This window comes from Hippoglossus stenolepis, chromosome 9 (genome assembly GCF_022539355.2).
Source record: "Hippoglossus stenolepis isolate QCI-W04-F060 chromosome 9, HSTE1.2, whole genome shotgun sequence".
NCBI classification, from domain to species: Eukaryota; Metazoa; Chordata; class Actinopteri; order Pleuronectiformes; family Pleuronectidae; genus Hippoglossus; species Hippoglossus stenolepis.
In genome coordinates, this window is record NC_061491.1 from 1,143,936 (window position 1) to 1,160,376 (window position 16,441).

The following is a 16,441-nucleotide window of genomic DNA, read 5'->3' on the forward strand; positions in this document are numbered from 1 at the left end:
CCAATATAAAAATTCCTGGATCTGCACTCTTGTGAGTGTTTTCCTCATTGGCCCATATCCCACCAAGGTTCAATGAAATCTGTTCAGTAGTTTATGTGTAATCCTGATGAAAGATAGACATACAGAAATGAAAAAATAACCATGGCAGAGTTGATGAGGGGAGGATAAGGGTAGGTAATATATAAAGGGATTGCTGATTGGTATAGTTTCAATAAAATTACTACGTTGAATTGAACCGAGTACTAGACGTACTAGTAAATAACAGTGAATAAGACATCAGTGAGAGAGATATCTGCATGGCTGATCTGTGCCACTCACAGATACTGTAGTCTTTGGAGGGCTGTAGCCTCATGCACTTCTTCTACTCCTGATGAGCTGACCTCTTGAGTGCTCTTTAGTCATTTGTGCCAAAAGAGAAAGACGTGAACAGTGCAGGCATGCATGAGTAAACAGTGGCACAGAGATGGAACCATCTGAAGAGCACGTTTTTCACCCTGGCTTTGTTAGGTGTCACTCCTGGTTGGAAACATGTGTCCACACAGCAGCAAGTGCCTGGGAAATGTCAACAAATACTCCCCCCTGTCCTAACTTGACAGGCCACCAGTAAACTGTAAATTTTGTTCAAACAGTTACCATCACACTTTTCTTCTCAGCAGGCGTCAAGATGCTGTGAACTTTACACAGAGTCGGGACACCCTAATGTTTCAGGGAAATGGTCTTGTTACGGCAATCCTACAATTGTCCATCTGCGAGAACGGCTGATTTGGAGTGGAATACATGAGTATGTGCTCAGAGCAAATACACAGAGGCAATGTGAGAGGAGCTGATGTACAATATAGTAGTGGTACAACAGGCTAATAAGACGTAAGCTTGACTTACTGCTGGAATGTCTCACTGTTATGATAAACTGCTAGAGAAAAGGTTATATCAGTATTTGTTGAAGCATTTTTATACCTCCTCTCCTCTCTGTGCTGAACCCACCAAATGTAAGAAACTGATGAAGTGGGTCCTAATTATTCTCTAAACTATTTAATAGTAAGTAAATGTAAATGTCAAAAACTATACATTTGAGTTGTATTGTGTTAATGAATTGTGCACAGTAGACAGAGGAGTAACTGACTTCCAACCTCAATTAGATTGATGTAAAATGTAAAAGTACTTACATTCACTGTCTAAGAACACTGTCAACATACAAGCAGAAAGTGCAGCACACATCTAAACCTGATGAAACGGACTAATGCTCACAGAGCAGATACAGAGGAACTCGGGAGAGAACATGTTCCAGTCTGACATTGATCGATACTCTGCTTCAGCTTGAAATCAAGCCTGACAGGGACCGCACCAGTCAAGAGGAGTAGGTAGGGTAAGTATCCATGGCAACAGTGGTAAGATATTTTTATGAATTATTATAATTTTGTCTGCAAGTTCTAATGCTGCACTCTTTAGCTGCTTTCAGACAGTGGGTGGGAGCCTCCAGACTTTCTCCATTTTCTCCAGCCAGCCCCCTAGTAAAAACTCCAGAGAATGTCTGAGTGAGCCAATGAGAGAACAAAGAAGGAGATCGTCCGCAGGATTCCCTGCGAGTGAGTGGGTGTGTTGATGACATTTCTAATGGGCAACAGATGCAAAACTGAAAAAACAAAAAGGAAATAAATAATCTCAGTGTCATAGAAAGAATGCTGCCCATAGATGCACTGTATGAATGTGTGTGAAGTGCAAAAACTGTACTGTAAGGCACGTTGAGTGGTCAAGACTAGAAAAGCGTTATATAAATACAGACCATTTACATGCCATACACATAGGAGACACCGACAGAGACATCAAGAGTGTTTGGTGATAAGGGCTGACACTGGTCTCTATGTGCTGTAAACAAAAATATGTGATCATCTCCATAGTGGAATGAATACTGTACATTTCGTCCTGCCTCTGCCTGCTGCACCGCCCCTCACCTGAACGCTCCAGAGACTGCGTTGTTCATGTGTGAAGAGGAAACTGCAAACATCCTCAAAGAAGAATCTTCTCTGCTAAATGGGACATATTTGGTTTAACACATACAACTTTGCACCTTATAATTATGGACTATGTGTACATGCATTTAATGACAATTTTTAGGAGTACCTTTTGAGGCACCTTTTTGTTGTCAACAGTAAATGATTTGATCTATGCATCTTCTCACAAACATGGTCTGTGATATTATAATAATATACTATCATGTTGTGAATTCATCCACAAGCCTCATATTAATTTTCACTGATCATAATCTTGAGTGACAGAGGTATGCAGTAAACAGTAACCTGGTTATATGATCCCTTCAAACACTATCAGCCAGATTGTTTCATAGCATCTTTTATTTTCAAACCTGAACCATGAAACTAATTATGCACGTACAGTATGACAAGCAGGGCCTGGCTTTCAGAACTTTAAGTATATTACACACAATATTACAAAGATCAAAAGAAGCCAAGTCTTATGATTTATTAAAACTGTGAACATGAACTTACATTTTAACAATATAAGGTGAGTGCCTTGTTTGTATTAATTTATATAAAAACTGTGCTGTATTGACGAACCCAAGTCAGCAACTTTAATGATAAACCACCTTCTCATCCACCAATAACTTCACTACAACAGCTCAAAAACAAGTGTCACACAGAAACAGGAGTATGCCGACAACACTGGATCTACACAACTACTAATTAAACAAGTCCATTAGAAAACATCCTCAGGCTCATTACAAAACACATCAGATAACACTGACAGGAATGCTTATATTCTCTTAATGGCATCATCAATATCTGAAATCTGGTCCTTCAGCTGGTTCCATTGTTCAGGATTCAGGGAGATGCCTATAAGAAATTCAAAACAGAGCTTCAAACTGCGTCTTACACAACAACTGCAAACCACTAAAACATCAAACATCCATCTTTCCATGTCCTGTTTTTTTACATGATATCCACCATATGTATGTCACTGACACTTATTAAAACATATCTGAAGCATATGCAGGGATTACTCAGGTCATTACCTTTCTTCCCCGGCTTCATTTCTCCATCTTGGTTCATCCAGTACTCTCTGACATCAATCAGGACTTTACCTTTGAAGTCCCTCACGCTGACATATCTCATCTTTCCAATCTGCAATAAGCAAACTCCTGTCAACTTTTGCTCGTCCTGAGGTTTCCTCCCTTTTTCCCCCCTCATTAAGTTTTTTGTGTGGGGCACATTGGCCTACATAAATAATACTGATACGCCTTCTCCACACAACATTTTTTGGAATAAATACATGTTATAGCCTTCTATCCTATCTAAGCCTAGAACAATAATATCTCATGTGTATGCCACTCACACAAAAACGAGCTACAATCTTGAAGTTATTAACTTAAAATGTTCTTTCCATCCAGAGAGCATAACATTGTGCTGTGTGTATATGAAGAGACTGTACAATAGGGAATTACATCAACTTTATTTGATCTTATAGTAGATTTAACTTTGAATTTAAAAATGTACATACATATTACTGTTAAATTTGCACAATCGCTAGTATGACCTAAAATTAAATGCAATTTCTAAAAAGTTGAAACTACAAGTGATGCCCACCTGGAACATGTTGTCGTCACCATTACTGGCCTTGGATGATCCCCCAGGCTTGGAGCTCTCTCCGCTCTTTGGTTTCATGGCTGGTTTCTCCTGTACACTTGGCTTCTTTCTCTTTGCCTCAAAAGAACAGACAAACGTATATCAAATTCTTGCCCCTCATTGTTTCCACACCAAAGAGGCTAAGTAAACAAGATTTAACTCAGGTTTAACTAGTATACACAGAGAGCATCAGTCAAGAATAGTTAAGCACAGCCAGTATCTACAGACTGTGAGAAAATGATATGAGAAAGAAGAAATTCCTGCCTCGACTCCCTTCTCACACATGACTACTATCCTTGAGTGTTAGAAGTCCACAGGCTTATTCCTACGACTACCTTTTCATCAAAGAACCAGGTATTTTCTAGAACAGCTGCTCTTCTTCTGTTGTGGTGCTTTAAGAGGCTTTGTGCCATTTTGCTTTGAAATGCAGCTGAGTGCAAGTCACCTAACATCTCAAAATAACATCTGCCCTCAGTGGTTCATTTTTGATGCCAAGACATACTCAAAGTGCATAGATAAAGTAAAAAAAATCTTAAGTATTTAATCACAAACCTTGGTCTCCACTTCACTGTCGGAGTCACTTCCAGATGTGGAGGAGAGCACTTCCTTTGATTTAGGCATTCTGCTGAGACAGGGATCAGATCAGATACCACCCTCAAGTGTTCATTCAAAAGACTATCATGCAGAGACATATGCAACCAGGACAGTTTCCTCTCGAGCTCCCATTCAAATCAGGTGAAAACATCCCTTAGTCTGTATAACTTCAGCAGTTTATTACAAGATGCTAGTGTGCACAAACCTAATTTAATCCTTAATGAATCATTTGTCTCCATGCACCATAAAAAGGCATTTACTTTGAGTCAATAGGGAAAAAAGGAATGGTGTCAGTGATCAGTAACTGATAAAGGTAACCAGTATATTCTCTTTTTGGGACATATTAGATCTGCAGGCAGATAAACAAAGTGTAATTCAGCACAGAAATGTGGTACGCAGCTACTTACTGGCTCTTTAACATACAAGGAAACTGTCATGATGAGTCTAATGTTTTTCCCCACAGTGTTTAATTTATATGCATTTCATTGATTTCATTACACTTATATTAATAAATCCTGTTAGCTCCGGAAGACTCTTTCTTCTGCATGGTGGCGGTTCCCAAGAGTGTAAACGCTAATTGAAAGTGCTTTTCTACTTCTCATAGCCAGTCAACGCATTTTATGCCATTCACACACATACAGTGTATCTATGAGCAGTACCTTTTCTATGAGAATTGCAAAGCCGTCAGGGTCAATTCAGGGTTCAGTATCTTGCCCAGTGGGGAAATGGGGAAGACTGGGATCGAACCAAACTCCTGGTTAGAGGGCGACCCGCTCTATTCCCTCAGCCGTGTGTGTGGCACATAACAGTAGAAACCTCTTTTGCCTCGTCACACAAATCACACTGTCTATCCACACAGCAATTCAATGATACAGCTGAGTATCACACTGAGTTCTTGTGCCCACTGATTGGTGAATGTAATATTGAAATCCCTCTACAACCCGTTTATGGTTCTTCAGGAAAATAAGAACCCTGCGATGGAGGAAAACTATTTTGTAATCCAAACAGAGAGCAGCCAATGGGCCTGTTGGTAAGGAAATGGTCGCAGTTTGGGAAGCAGGTTCAAATCTCTCTTTTTTGACTGTTAGAAGAGTATTACTTCAGAACAGAGGAAAGTGATGCTACTCTGTGCGTTGTGAGGACACGGTGGTTAGCAGCTGAGGATAGTGTACAACCGTAGATCCACATGATGCAAGGCGACACACACACACACACACACACACACACACACACACACACACACACACACACACACACACACACACACACACACACACACACACACACACACACACACACACACACACACACACACACACACACAAATTGTAGAGCGTCATTCTACATTTAGGGACTTGTGTCTCCATTGACTTTGGACCGTTCCATCTTGTAGGTAAATCATGTCCCATAGCAAGATCACTAACACTCGGTGCATGCGGCTGTAGTGAGACTGGACCTGTGAACACGCACATCAGCTAGCATGCTAAGCGCTATCTGCACAGATTAGCCGCGGAAGCTAACCTTAGCAGACGTACGCGACGTCGCCAGACACTGGACTTCGTTTAACCAGGGCACCGTACAAGGATAACTGTGCAGTTACACACCGAGCTGGTCTATGAGGACACGAGTCGCGGGAAAACACAGGCTTTAACCTTTCAAAGTGATAATGCTTACATGATGTGTTGGAGTAGAGCGGGTTTCTTCACAGGAACCGGAAGCTGGCACTTCCCGGCGCGAGGTCTGCCAGTTTTTTTCCTACACTTTATTTTATACCAGCAGAATACACAAGCCTCACAAACAGACATCAGTCCAACACAATTAAATACACAGACATCAGTACAACATAATTAAATACAACAGACATCAGTACAACATGACAATAATTTCATACAACACAACTTAGAACATGTGATTTTTTTTAATTAAATTAATTAAACACGATTTAAACACAAGACAGGGGATTATTAAAAATACAATTCAGGGAAGTTAGTTTGAGAAATTGTTTCTTAGAAATGATATGGCCCCAAGGATTTCCTAAAAGGACAACCAAATAAAGTCAATTTTTTTTCTTAAAGTAACATATTTTTCTAATTAAAAATAATATGAATAATACTAACCCTAACCCTAACCCTATAATGCACATTTGAAAACACAAAGCATATTTGAAATAGGCAAGTCATTCAAGGCAACAGAGTCAGAAAATGTATTTTAAAAAATGAACTGTTTAAAAAGACAAATTACATACAATGTCACCCATAAAAGTAGCCTATACAAAATATTTTAATAATTAAAACCAATAAAAGTCTGTTCAAATCAGTAATGTCAAATAGTCAAGTAAAGATGATAAATTTAAGTAAAAATCAGAAAAGCTTTGAATAAAATATGTAAGGAGAGATTTAAAAAATGTAATTGATTCTGCTGACCTGATTTCCTCAGGCAGCTCTTAATGCTCTGTCACCTCTGACCCCTGAGCAAAGATCTCAAGCTATGAACTGCATGAAGTAAAGAGGTCATATGGGGCCCCTATGTCTTTGAAAGATAACATAGATCACATTTTGGAGTTTCTTTTATTGTAAAACAAGTAGTTTTTGTTTGTGTGCTGTTCAAAACTTGAGTTACTGTCAAACCAGAGAGCAGCAGGCTTGATATATTCTAACAGAGAACCAGCAGATGGCAGTATCTGTTTGGTTATGTGCTGGGAAGCGAATTCAACAATCGTTTAGCCTGAAGTTTGGAGTCATCCAGAGTTGGACATTACCAAGGCAGTTATGAAGTGAACTTAGTGATCCAGGGTCAGTGACTCTGTCATCAGCATAGCAATGAAATGAAATGCCTTGCCATTTAATGTTATGCCCAAGGGGAAGCATGCTTTTAAATTGGTCCTAAAACTGACCCATCCAACCCTCAGCCTCTCCATCAGGATGCAGTGATCAAAAGTATCAAAGTACTAACATCTGGAGGAACAAGGACTGAGCACATTACATCATCAGTAGCCATCAAAAGATCATTTGTTACCCAGCAGGATCAAATTTCTCGTGAGATATTCAGGTTTTTGTGCTGTAAAGCCAAAATCTTAACTTAAAGTTCAGATTACGTTTTTTCAAGCCATACGTGTAGAGGTTGTAATCCCAGACCAAAACATCTGGGACACAAGACCCTAGAGAACAAGATGGCAGAACGCTTTGATCAACCCAAACAAAGGGGCATCAGTTACACCTGTAGTACATATGGACACATATGTTGTCAGGATCTGATCCATCTGATTTCCTCCCTCCCTCATTCTCCAGCCTCTGATCTGTTATCTCTACAGACCCACCATTTTCCATTAACTCACCAGATGTCCCTGGGCTTTTTTCCTTTCTCCTCACCCAACTACCCAAATCTGTTTATTATCTACAATTACAAGACGCCGTGGTTTTCCCATCATGCCAGTCCGTACATATGCTACACTTGTCACCAGTGCTTGATCAGATTACATGTCTCTGTTTCCCTTGGTTTTTTGTGTCATTACCTTTTTTCTTGCTTCCTATTTTTGGATTCAAGTTTCCCAGTACTGTTCTGCTTGCCCATCCACCCACCTGCCTGTTTATTAATGTATTAAATAGAGTTAAATACCACTTCACTGCATCAGCCTGTCTTTGTGTGACTGTGTTTGGGTCTTGCCTGTCAATTTTGCTACCGGAGTCACAATTTTAAGATATCTCACTGTCCATTAACCAAACACTCAGTGCTATTCAAAACAAGATTTTCTTTTCATTGGATTGCATCTGTTGTTACAAAATGAAACATTAAGTGGACTGACTTGTTCTTTTAAATAAGTTTCTCAAATTCAGAACAAAAAAACTGTGTTGAGTTTGATTGATAAAAACGTCTGAAACTGACAGAAAGATAAAGCAGTATCCTTGTAACCACATGTTAAACACAAACTTTAGCTACTGTAATTTCCAACTGCTTGACTTCCACAACTTGTGCAAATCAGAGGCCCCTGAGAAAGCAAAAAAAAATAATATTTACAAGGGAACCCACAATGGTTAAAGGATGGGTGTCTGTGTTATTTTAAACAATTAGTTCAGCCACTTAAAAGATAAACATGGATGTAAAGAGCAGTCTTGACTGATCCCACATCCACAAATCCACACATAGTGCCAAATGTAAAATGTATATGTATCATTTTCACTAGATTAACAAACCCCATACCAAAACTCAAAATTTCCAACGCTTGAAAAATAAAATATGCCTCTGATCTTTGATGAAATGCTTGAAATCTGAAAAAATGGTATGAATATTATTCAGAATAGAGCTTTTTTCCCCACAAAGTGAGACTGAGTCTTGGACACAATTTTATACATTGTTCCAACTTGAAAGAATTTTGTAATGTACATTCAGACATGTCTTTGGTCTATTTTGTTTTTCTTTGCCTGGTTTGGTGAGAATAATTAGGTCAAGAGAATTCTTGAACTTATGTAGATGTAGATCATACTGGTTTTTCAGCTGAGGTTCACACAGTTCTTTGAACTCTGATTCTAATTGAGCATAATTCCGATTCAGAATGTAACAAAAACTCTGACACATCTTTTGAATCGTAAGATTTCCTATTCCCAATTACTGTTAGCAGCATTGCTTTTTTCTTTCTACCCTGTTAAGAAGTGGTTTTCTCCCTGCTCAGTCCATTTTGCCCTTGATTTAGTTAAGTGCAATTTATCGGATTTATACTGTAGATTCATGAGTGCATTTAAAAACTCCTGTTGGACAAACAAGGTTTGATAACATTTTGAATAACTTTGCAGAATCCCTTACAATAAGATATGTCTGAATGTTCTCTGAATTTAACAAATAGTTCCAATTATAATAAGGCAGTGATCAGATGACATCAGAGAGAGCAGGGATACTAGAAATTGTACATTTGGCTTAACTCGAAACCTGTGATAGATTTGGATGTGTCTCCTTCCATATGAGCATTTTTGTATTTAAGTTAATAAAATAATCATTCCGTCCCTTGAATCAATTCATTGGGGTTCAAATTTAAATGATCACCAATGATTATTGATTCAGATTGATAGTGATAGTGGTTTTGAAAAAAACCTTCCCCATTAATAACAAACAATAACATGTGACCATCGTATTCAGAGGTAACGTTTGCTCCTCAAAGTTAATGAAACAAAGAGCAAGTTTTCCTTCACACTGACCCCAGAAACACCTCTCTGGACTGTACTTAACTGTAGAGACTATTGTGTGATAAAATCTCAGGAGATCAACAGTATCAGAAATTGTCAAACCAACAATCATGTCAAAGTCAGTGAGATCACGTTTTAATCATTTTGATGTGTGATGTGAATACTAACTGAAGCTCCTGACCTGTATCTGCAGGATGTCAAACACTGAGCTGCTGACATTTGATTGGCTGACTGTATGAATATGCAGTTGCTAATAAGGGCTCAGTGAGCATGCATACATTTGGGTAGAGTTTTGTGTATTTATTATTGAAATGACAGCATGAACACACTTATCAGTAAGGTAAATAAAATAAAATAAATGTTATGTAGTCTGTAACTTCATATTTTTATAGAATATTGAAGCATGTTCTTTCATGTCCTCTCAAACTTCTATCATGTCAGTGAATTACACTCATGTGGTCTGAAACATTGCACCACGTAAAATAAATGAGCCTCCCACTTTCTGATAGTCAAACCCATGGACTTATTATATTAGTTTCTTTGATAGTGTAGTTATCTTAGTCACTTTTATAATGGGATTATTTATAGTACTACTACTAAAAAAAACATTTATGTTTTTACTGTATGTTGCTATCATCTTTTCAGACGATGGGTTCAGTGTTGATGGACGTCCAGTCTGGATGAAGTCTGAGTGACAGGTCTGTTTGTATCTCTGTGGTGTTCATTTGACGATGCCAGACAAAGATCTATTAGACTGAAACATTCATTTGGAGATGACAATGCAATGTGTCGGACCTGTGCCATATTCTACCATCTCTCCCACTGAATTCTTTCTCATGGGGGTACAGTGTTGACATTCTCTATTTGAAAAATGCTATTGATAAAGTTATAACTTCTGGTATGATTTAGCACAATGTGAAAAAAATATTTGACTTGAATCATGAGAAATTGCAGAAGGTGGAAAATCTTCTTCAAGCAAGCAGTGCTGACTGAAAGTAAAATATGTGCGATAAACAACATTGTTTGAATGATTTGATCCGATAAAAACTGTAATAATTTAAAGGCAGAAGAAAATCATTGTTACACACGTTTACAGCACAACTTATTCCGGCAAAAGAGCTTGTTGTCAACAACTGACACATGGTTCCCTAATATACAAACTGACTTTTATTAAAATACCAATGGATCTGATCTAGACATTGCTTAACATATGTGATAAACATCACTACGAAAAAATATAATTTCAAACTCTAAAAAGTATTTGAGCTAAGTCGTGTCAGTCAGGCAGGCAGAATAAAGCAAGTGAGAGGAAAACAGCTGCTTCCGATAAGTTTAAAAACCAACCTGGAGGAGCTGATTATCATCCAAACTCATGCCATGTTGTCAATAATCAAATCAATTCAACCAGCTTTTCATGGACATGGTTTAACACAGAACCTCATTTTTTATTGTGGAACATGTCTTGTTCTTCTGGCTCTGAATTTCAGCAAATTCCATTTGAAATAAAAGACTTAATTCTAAGTACCAAGTGTCAGCTTTGCTTTGAATGCTTTGAATTTAGACAAGAACCTCAGAGTAAAATAATATAATGTCCATCTTTATTGGAACAGTTAGAGGCCTTGTATGTCATCTGCATTCAATAAATGGAGATTTTGCCAAAAAGTCTATTTCCAACGTGTGGGCATTTCTCTTGCAATGTTGTCATTGGTTTCTGCCGCCTCCTTTAGCGCTTGCATCACCAGAGCATTCCTCCTCCTCGTCTCTTCCATTCGCACTGGGTTTGATTCAGGCAGATTCTGATGAGAAGCACAAAATATACATTACCAAATGAGACCATTAAAGAGCATATTGACCTCTCATGACCTCTATAATACAATTGTCTCATAGAACACATATATAAATAAGAATTTCACATTTTCATTTCAGTTATAAAATAGCCTTTGTAAATGTATTATAAGTGTCACCAATAAGTCAGAATTCCTGGTATACAGAATTCAGGGACAAATGTAAATATTAAGAGCAGAGCTTCACAGCACAAACTGAGACAAACAAGTTTGTTTCTACATTTAAACATGGTTGTTCAACAAGCTTTTTTACCGGCTGACGTTGTTGTTGTACGCCATAAGTGATTTTTCTTTTGCCGATGAGCTCATCATATAGATCTCTAAATAAAAGTCCCTAAATAGTGACACAGCCATGGTATTAATCTGGTCGTTGGAACTTCAACTGCTCCAAACTGGTTAGCAGTTCATCACGAGTTACCATGGTGATTTACCCTGATAATAAGCGACAAGCTTAGTATCACGAAAAAACAGACAACCATAGATTCTGAATCCCAGTGCAGACCTCAGGAGAGGCACAGCTCAACTTGAATGACTCTACTATGTACTGTTAAAGTTTAGACCTGACACCCCCTCTTTATGTTCCTTCTGTAAAGAGGATGCTGTGTCCCTCTCTCAGTCATTTAACAACTGTTAAGCAAGGTCTTAGTCCTTAACACAGAAGCTGTGGTCTTTTTAGCCGCTTTCAGACTGAACAACACAGATTTTCTGCTCAGATGCATTCACAACAATAACAAATTCTCCGCAGGATTCACGTGCAGGGTGGTGCAGCAGGCAGAGACACGATGTAATGTATTCATTCTACTGCACGTGATTTTGTTTACAGCACATCGACACCTGCATCGGTTCATATCACCACAAACTCTCTTAACATCTTTGTCTTTATCTTTCGTTTGTTAGAAGCGACCATCAACCCCCTCATTCACTCTGGTAGCCCCACCCTGCTGGTAAATCCAGCAGGAGACCCCCTACTGTGCACTCAAATCGACTTCTCCTGATTTATTACTAGGGGAGACTGGAGGCTCTCACTCAGACATTTGTGTTCACACAAACACCTCCTGAAACTGCAGAGTATCTCTGGAGTTCAGTGCATGTTTGACAGCAGCGTTTGAGTGTTGAGTCTGACAACAGTGAAGTTGATCACAAGCAAATATCACATTCACTAAGTCTCTTTGGAATGCTCATGTAAAAAAAAATTTCACACAAAAAACTGTGCCTTGACTGAACCACTACTCACTGCCCCACACAGAGGAAGGCCCCCCATCTTGTTTAGGGGCTCCACAGCCTCAGACTGAGGCCATAAAGATGGCTGTACCCCAGGAACAAGAGGCAACCCAACACATTCACACCTGACCATTACACTGCCTTGCATTCTCAGTCCTCTCCAGAAAGTGAGCACAGCTGGTGGCCTTGCAGTGTGTCTGTAGTATCTGTTTGTGTTAAGAAAACTGTCAAAGATTATGGATAAATAACTGTATGTGCTTTTTGTCAGGATGCCGATGAGTGATCTGAAGAGCAAGCAGCAACATAGATAGTAGCGACAGATGTAAAATAATAGTTGACGTTTCCACTTTAACTTTCTTCTCACACTGTAACATCATATGAAGCAACAATAACAGACCACACCAAGGAAGATGTCAAGAGAGTTGTTGGTGATAAGGGCAGCGTCAATGTGCAGCAAACAAAAACCCAGTGATCTCTCCATCAACACATTCCATCCTGTCTCTGCCTGCTGCACCAACCCTCACCTGGACACTTCGGTCCTTTCTGTGCTGTGGTTGTGAACGCGTCTGACTGGAAACCTCCGAAGACAGTCCTGACCCTATCGTGCGGCAACTGTAAGCTTGTATAAGTGACAACAGACACAGTCCACATCACACGCCGGAAGCCTTCCAGCTCTGTCACCTTGAGCAGCTCTTTCCGTCTCTCTTCTCCTGGGGCTATCACCGACCAAAAGCCAAAGCCGACCCCCAGGAAAGTGACCATCGCGACGGAGCTCAAGATGGTTCGCAGACCGCTCATCCTGGAGGGGGGATGCCACACAGTAACGGACACTGCGTCTGGTCCACGGCCAGCACAATGTTTCACCTACACACACACACACACCGGCTTCCGGTCCGTTTGGTAACGCAGCGGCAGCAGTGCAAGATGGGACTTCTTCTTTTCGAGGTTTAGCAGTGGTTCACAAACAACGAAATGGTGCATTACCGCCGCCAACTGGTTGGACTGTGGGGATTAATGCACCCAGAGATGCTCCATCCGTGATGCAGGCAGTCTTAAACATGCAGTGTGTGCTCCACTGCAAGAGTTCCAGAAGATTTAGGTTTGAAGCACAGGAGCATTTTATTGATTGTTAGGATGTAGAAACGTCTCTTACATACGTAGAAATTGGATGATTTATTGAAATGAAACCAGTTTTGATTTATCAAACATCAGAAGCCCAAAAGGTTGGAGACCACTGATTTAACCTCTAAACTGTGAAGTATTTTAAAATATTATATCATCTGTTGTGTAAAATAGTCATCTTTAAAGTAAATAGTGACTAAAGCTGTTACATTTGGAGAGGAAAGTGCATTTTCCTCTGAAATGTGGTGGAGAGGAGATTTAAGTAGAAGAAAGTTGAAATGCTTAAGTAATGAATAAACCACTCGTTATTACTGACAGAGCAGCCCAGACTAACATGTCCCAAAACAGCAGCCATAGGCCAAAGGTGGACGGGGCAGAAGGACAGGGGGAGCCAGGGGTCATCGACAGACATGTGGCCGGACAGTAGAAAACAGCCTCTGGGTGAAGACGACCTTCAGTGACAGAACTTTAAGCTTGCCGGATAGCAAATGAACAGATATCTCAATATATTACAACACATCATACTTATGTATTCATGAATAAATTAATTATATATTTCCCTGAAAGCCAGAATTCAGTCTTTGAGCCTCCGTGATTCTGAGGAGCTGTTGGGGAGGTGTTAAGGTCTACATTTTTGATGATACTGTATTTGGAAGATTAGACATTTTACCCTGACCCCCACCACTAACACCGTGTATGGACATTATCCCATGTAGGCTTTAATTAACCCTGACAAAATACATCATAATCTACATATATATATTCATGTTAACACATTTAAACTTCAAGGTTATTTTTGTGATATTTACAGATATTCAACTACTGTGAAATACATGCATATTGGGTTTCATTTAGTATTTTTGTTAGTTGTTTTCATGCTTTTTATTGATTGATACTGTTTGGTCAAAATATATCCATTGAAGAATGAGGCTCTGCTTCTTTTGGCAGCTCTTAAATGACAGCGAGTGTAAATATTATGCAGTAAACAGAGGCCTGCATCAAGTCTGACCCCTGGTCAGTATTGACCTTGCAAGTGAAAAAGAATAGCACATAAATAGTTTTACATTCAGTTATTAAGTTTGTTTACAATGTCTACCCCTTGAACTGAATTGAGTATAATGGGCTGAGCATTTCTTTCACATGACCCTGTGCTGGCATAGTTTCATGAGCAGTCCAGCAGCAGTTATTATAACAATTTCTTTATTATAAAAATCATAAAAAATATCTTTAGTTTCCAAAACATTGGTTGTAATTAATACAAACTACTGGCAAAATGTAATGCTAAAATAACATTTTATTTATGCTGTATACTTAATCCCACCACTCACTGCCCCGGTCAAGTTTACAGCATGAGAAAAGCTCAATTTGATAAAATCCCAATGGTAAAAAAGATTGATTTAAAATAAACGAGCAAACAAAGTGATAAGGAATATTTCATATTAGAGCTGGGTGAAACAGACAAAATCAAATATCAATATTATTATCTACAAATACGAAATCGCAACCAGGAATAGGCACTTGGGCCATACCACAGCATTACATAATCCAAACTCCCAGCTAATAAGCAGTGTTTTACCATTGTTTCTATAAGCATATATCACCCTGCCAATTTCCCAATTCACATATTCCTCATCAATTCTGGCATACATAAATATATAAAATGGCATACATTTATTTATAAAAACGAAGGTCAACGGAAAGAACTTCTATACCTTGTCCTCGGCTGACTTGTGTGTGCATCCTCAGGCCCTCTGGCTCCTCACACGTGACATGCCTTTGCCTGATGTGGTGCGGCTCTGGAGGATGGTCCTCTGGAGGTCTGGAATGTAGCCATAGTCAACCTTCACCTTACAAGTTCCACTTCTGCGACTTCTTGTTGAAAATCCTCCAGTATTTGACATAATGACATCAGAATATGATACCACTTCTTGCTTATAATATTAGGACTGTAATCACAGAACAACTGTACTATATATTTCCCCTAACTTTGTAAAGTGGTCTTGTTTACCTTGAAAGGCATTATACAAATCCAAGTTGTAAAAATAAGTCCTAATTTGTTGGTTGCAAAAGGACCTCATTATACAAGTCTGTGTACTAGGTATTTCTAGATTGGTATTTACTGGCATCACGCTCTCCAATATAACTTCTTATGGAAAAAACTAACAAAATAAACAAAATACATGTTGTAGAAGCCAAGCTGAAGGGGAATATAATGTATAAGAGTTTCCTACAATTAATCAGATTGTTTATATCGAATGGATTAAGCAACATTGGTCAACGGTCAATGGTTTCTTTCCACATTCATGCATTTGGAACAATCAGCTTGTTTTGTTTAGAAACAAATCCAGATTTGTGTCAGACATAACTGATAGAGGACAGATAGCTATTAAGGATTTAATTCAAAATAGGTGCCTGAACATTTCTCCAAAGTAATAAAAATCCATCCCAATGTGTTGCTTATGAAATGTGTCCTGTTATATGGCCTTTTCAGTGGCCTTTTTATTATTTGTATGCTCCTGTGTTTTACTGTTTTGTGTGCTACAGGATGCCTAAATTTCCCTCTGGATCAATAAAGTATCTATCCATCTATCTATCTATCCATCTATCCATCTATCCATCTATCTATCTATCTATCTATCTATCTATCTATCTATCTATCTATCTATCTATCTATCTATCTATCTATCTATCTATCTATCTATCTATCTATCTATCTATCTATCTATCTATCCATCTATCCATCTATCTATCTATCTATCTATCTATATATCCATCTATCTATCTATCCATCTATCTATCTATCTATCCATCTATCCATCTATCCATCTATCTATCTATCTATCCATCTATC

The 16,441-nt window shown here is 38.7% G+C and overlaps 3 protein-coding genes across 4 annotated transcripts in view; 1 reads left to right on the forward strand and 2 right to left on the reverse strand.

Moving 5' to 3' along the window:
- The window catches only part of zfr (zinc finger RNA binding protein), a 1,162,720-nt gene that overhangs the window by 1,127,714 nt on the left and 18,565 nt on the right, over nucleotides 1–16,441 (forward strand). The window lies entirely within an intron of this gene.
- On the reverse strand, nucleotides 2,331–6,047 carry sub1b (SUB1 regulator of transcription b). The gene is made up of 5 exons (XM_035166882.2): nucleotides 5,904–6,047; nucleotides 4,188–4,257; nucleotides 3,597–3,713; nucleotides 3,026–3,134; nucleotides 2,331–2,846 (listed from the first exon to the last, which is right to left on the reverse strand). The coding sequence occupies exons 1-5, from the start codon at nucleotides 6,032–6,034 to the stop codon at nucleotides 2,767–2,769; spliced, it is 507 nt and encodes a 168-aa protein (XP_035022773.1). The 5' UTR covers nucleotides 6,035–6,047; the 3' UTR covers nucleotides 2,331–2,766.
- LOC118115678 (ubiquinol-cytochrome-c reductase complex assembly factor 3) lies at nucleotides 10,980–13,401 on the reverse strand. Its single transcript, XM_035167001.2, has 2 exons — nucleotides 13,150–13,401; nucleotides 10,980–11,199 (listed from the first exon to the last, which is right to left on the reverse strand). Exons 1-2 carry the CDS (start codon nucleotides 13,264–13,266, stop codon nucleotides 11,068–11,070), a joined length of 249 nt encoding a protein of 82 aa, XP_035022892.1. The 5' UTR covers nucleotides 13,267–13,401; the 3' UTR covers nucleotides 10,980–11,067.

Bases quoted from the DNA above. Each gene is read 5' to 3' on its own strand.
- sub1b (XM_035166882.2), bottom strand. From the start codon at position 6,034: ATGTCTGTTTGTGAGGCTTGTGTATTCTGCTGGTATAAAATAAAGTGT. The intron at 4,258-5,903 runs GTAAGCATTATC...CTGTCTCAGCAG, and splicing joins GCTCTACTCCAACACATCAT to AATGCCTAAATCAAAGGAAG. The intron at 3,135-3,596 runs GTGGGCATCACT...TGCTTATTGCAG, and splicing joins GTGACGACAACATGTTCCAG to ATTGGAAAGATGAGATATGT.
- LOC118115678 (XM_035167001.2), bottom strand. From the start codon at position 13,266: ATGAGCGGTCTGCGAACCATCTTGAGCTCCGTCGCGATGGTCACTTTC. The intron at 11,200-13,149 runs GTGACAGAGCTG...GCTTCTCATCAG, and splicing joins GACGGAAAGAGCTGCTCAAG to AATCTGCCTGAATCAAACCC.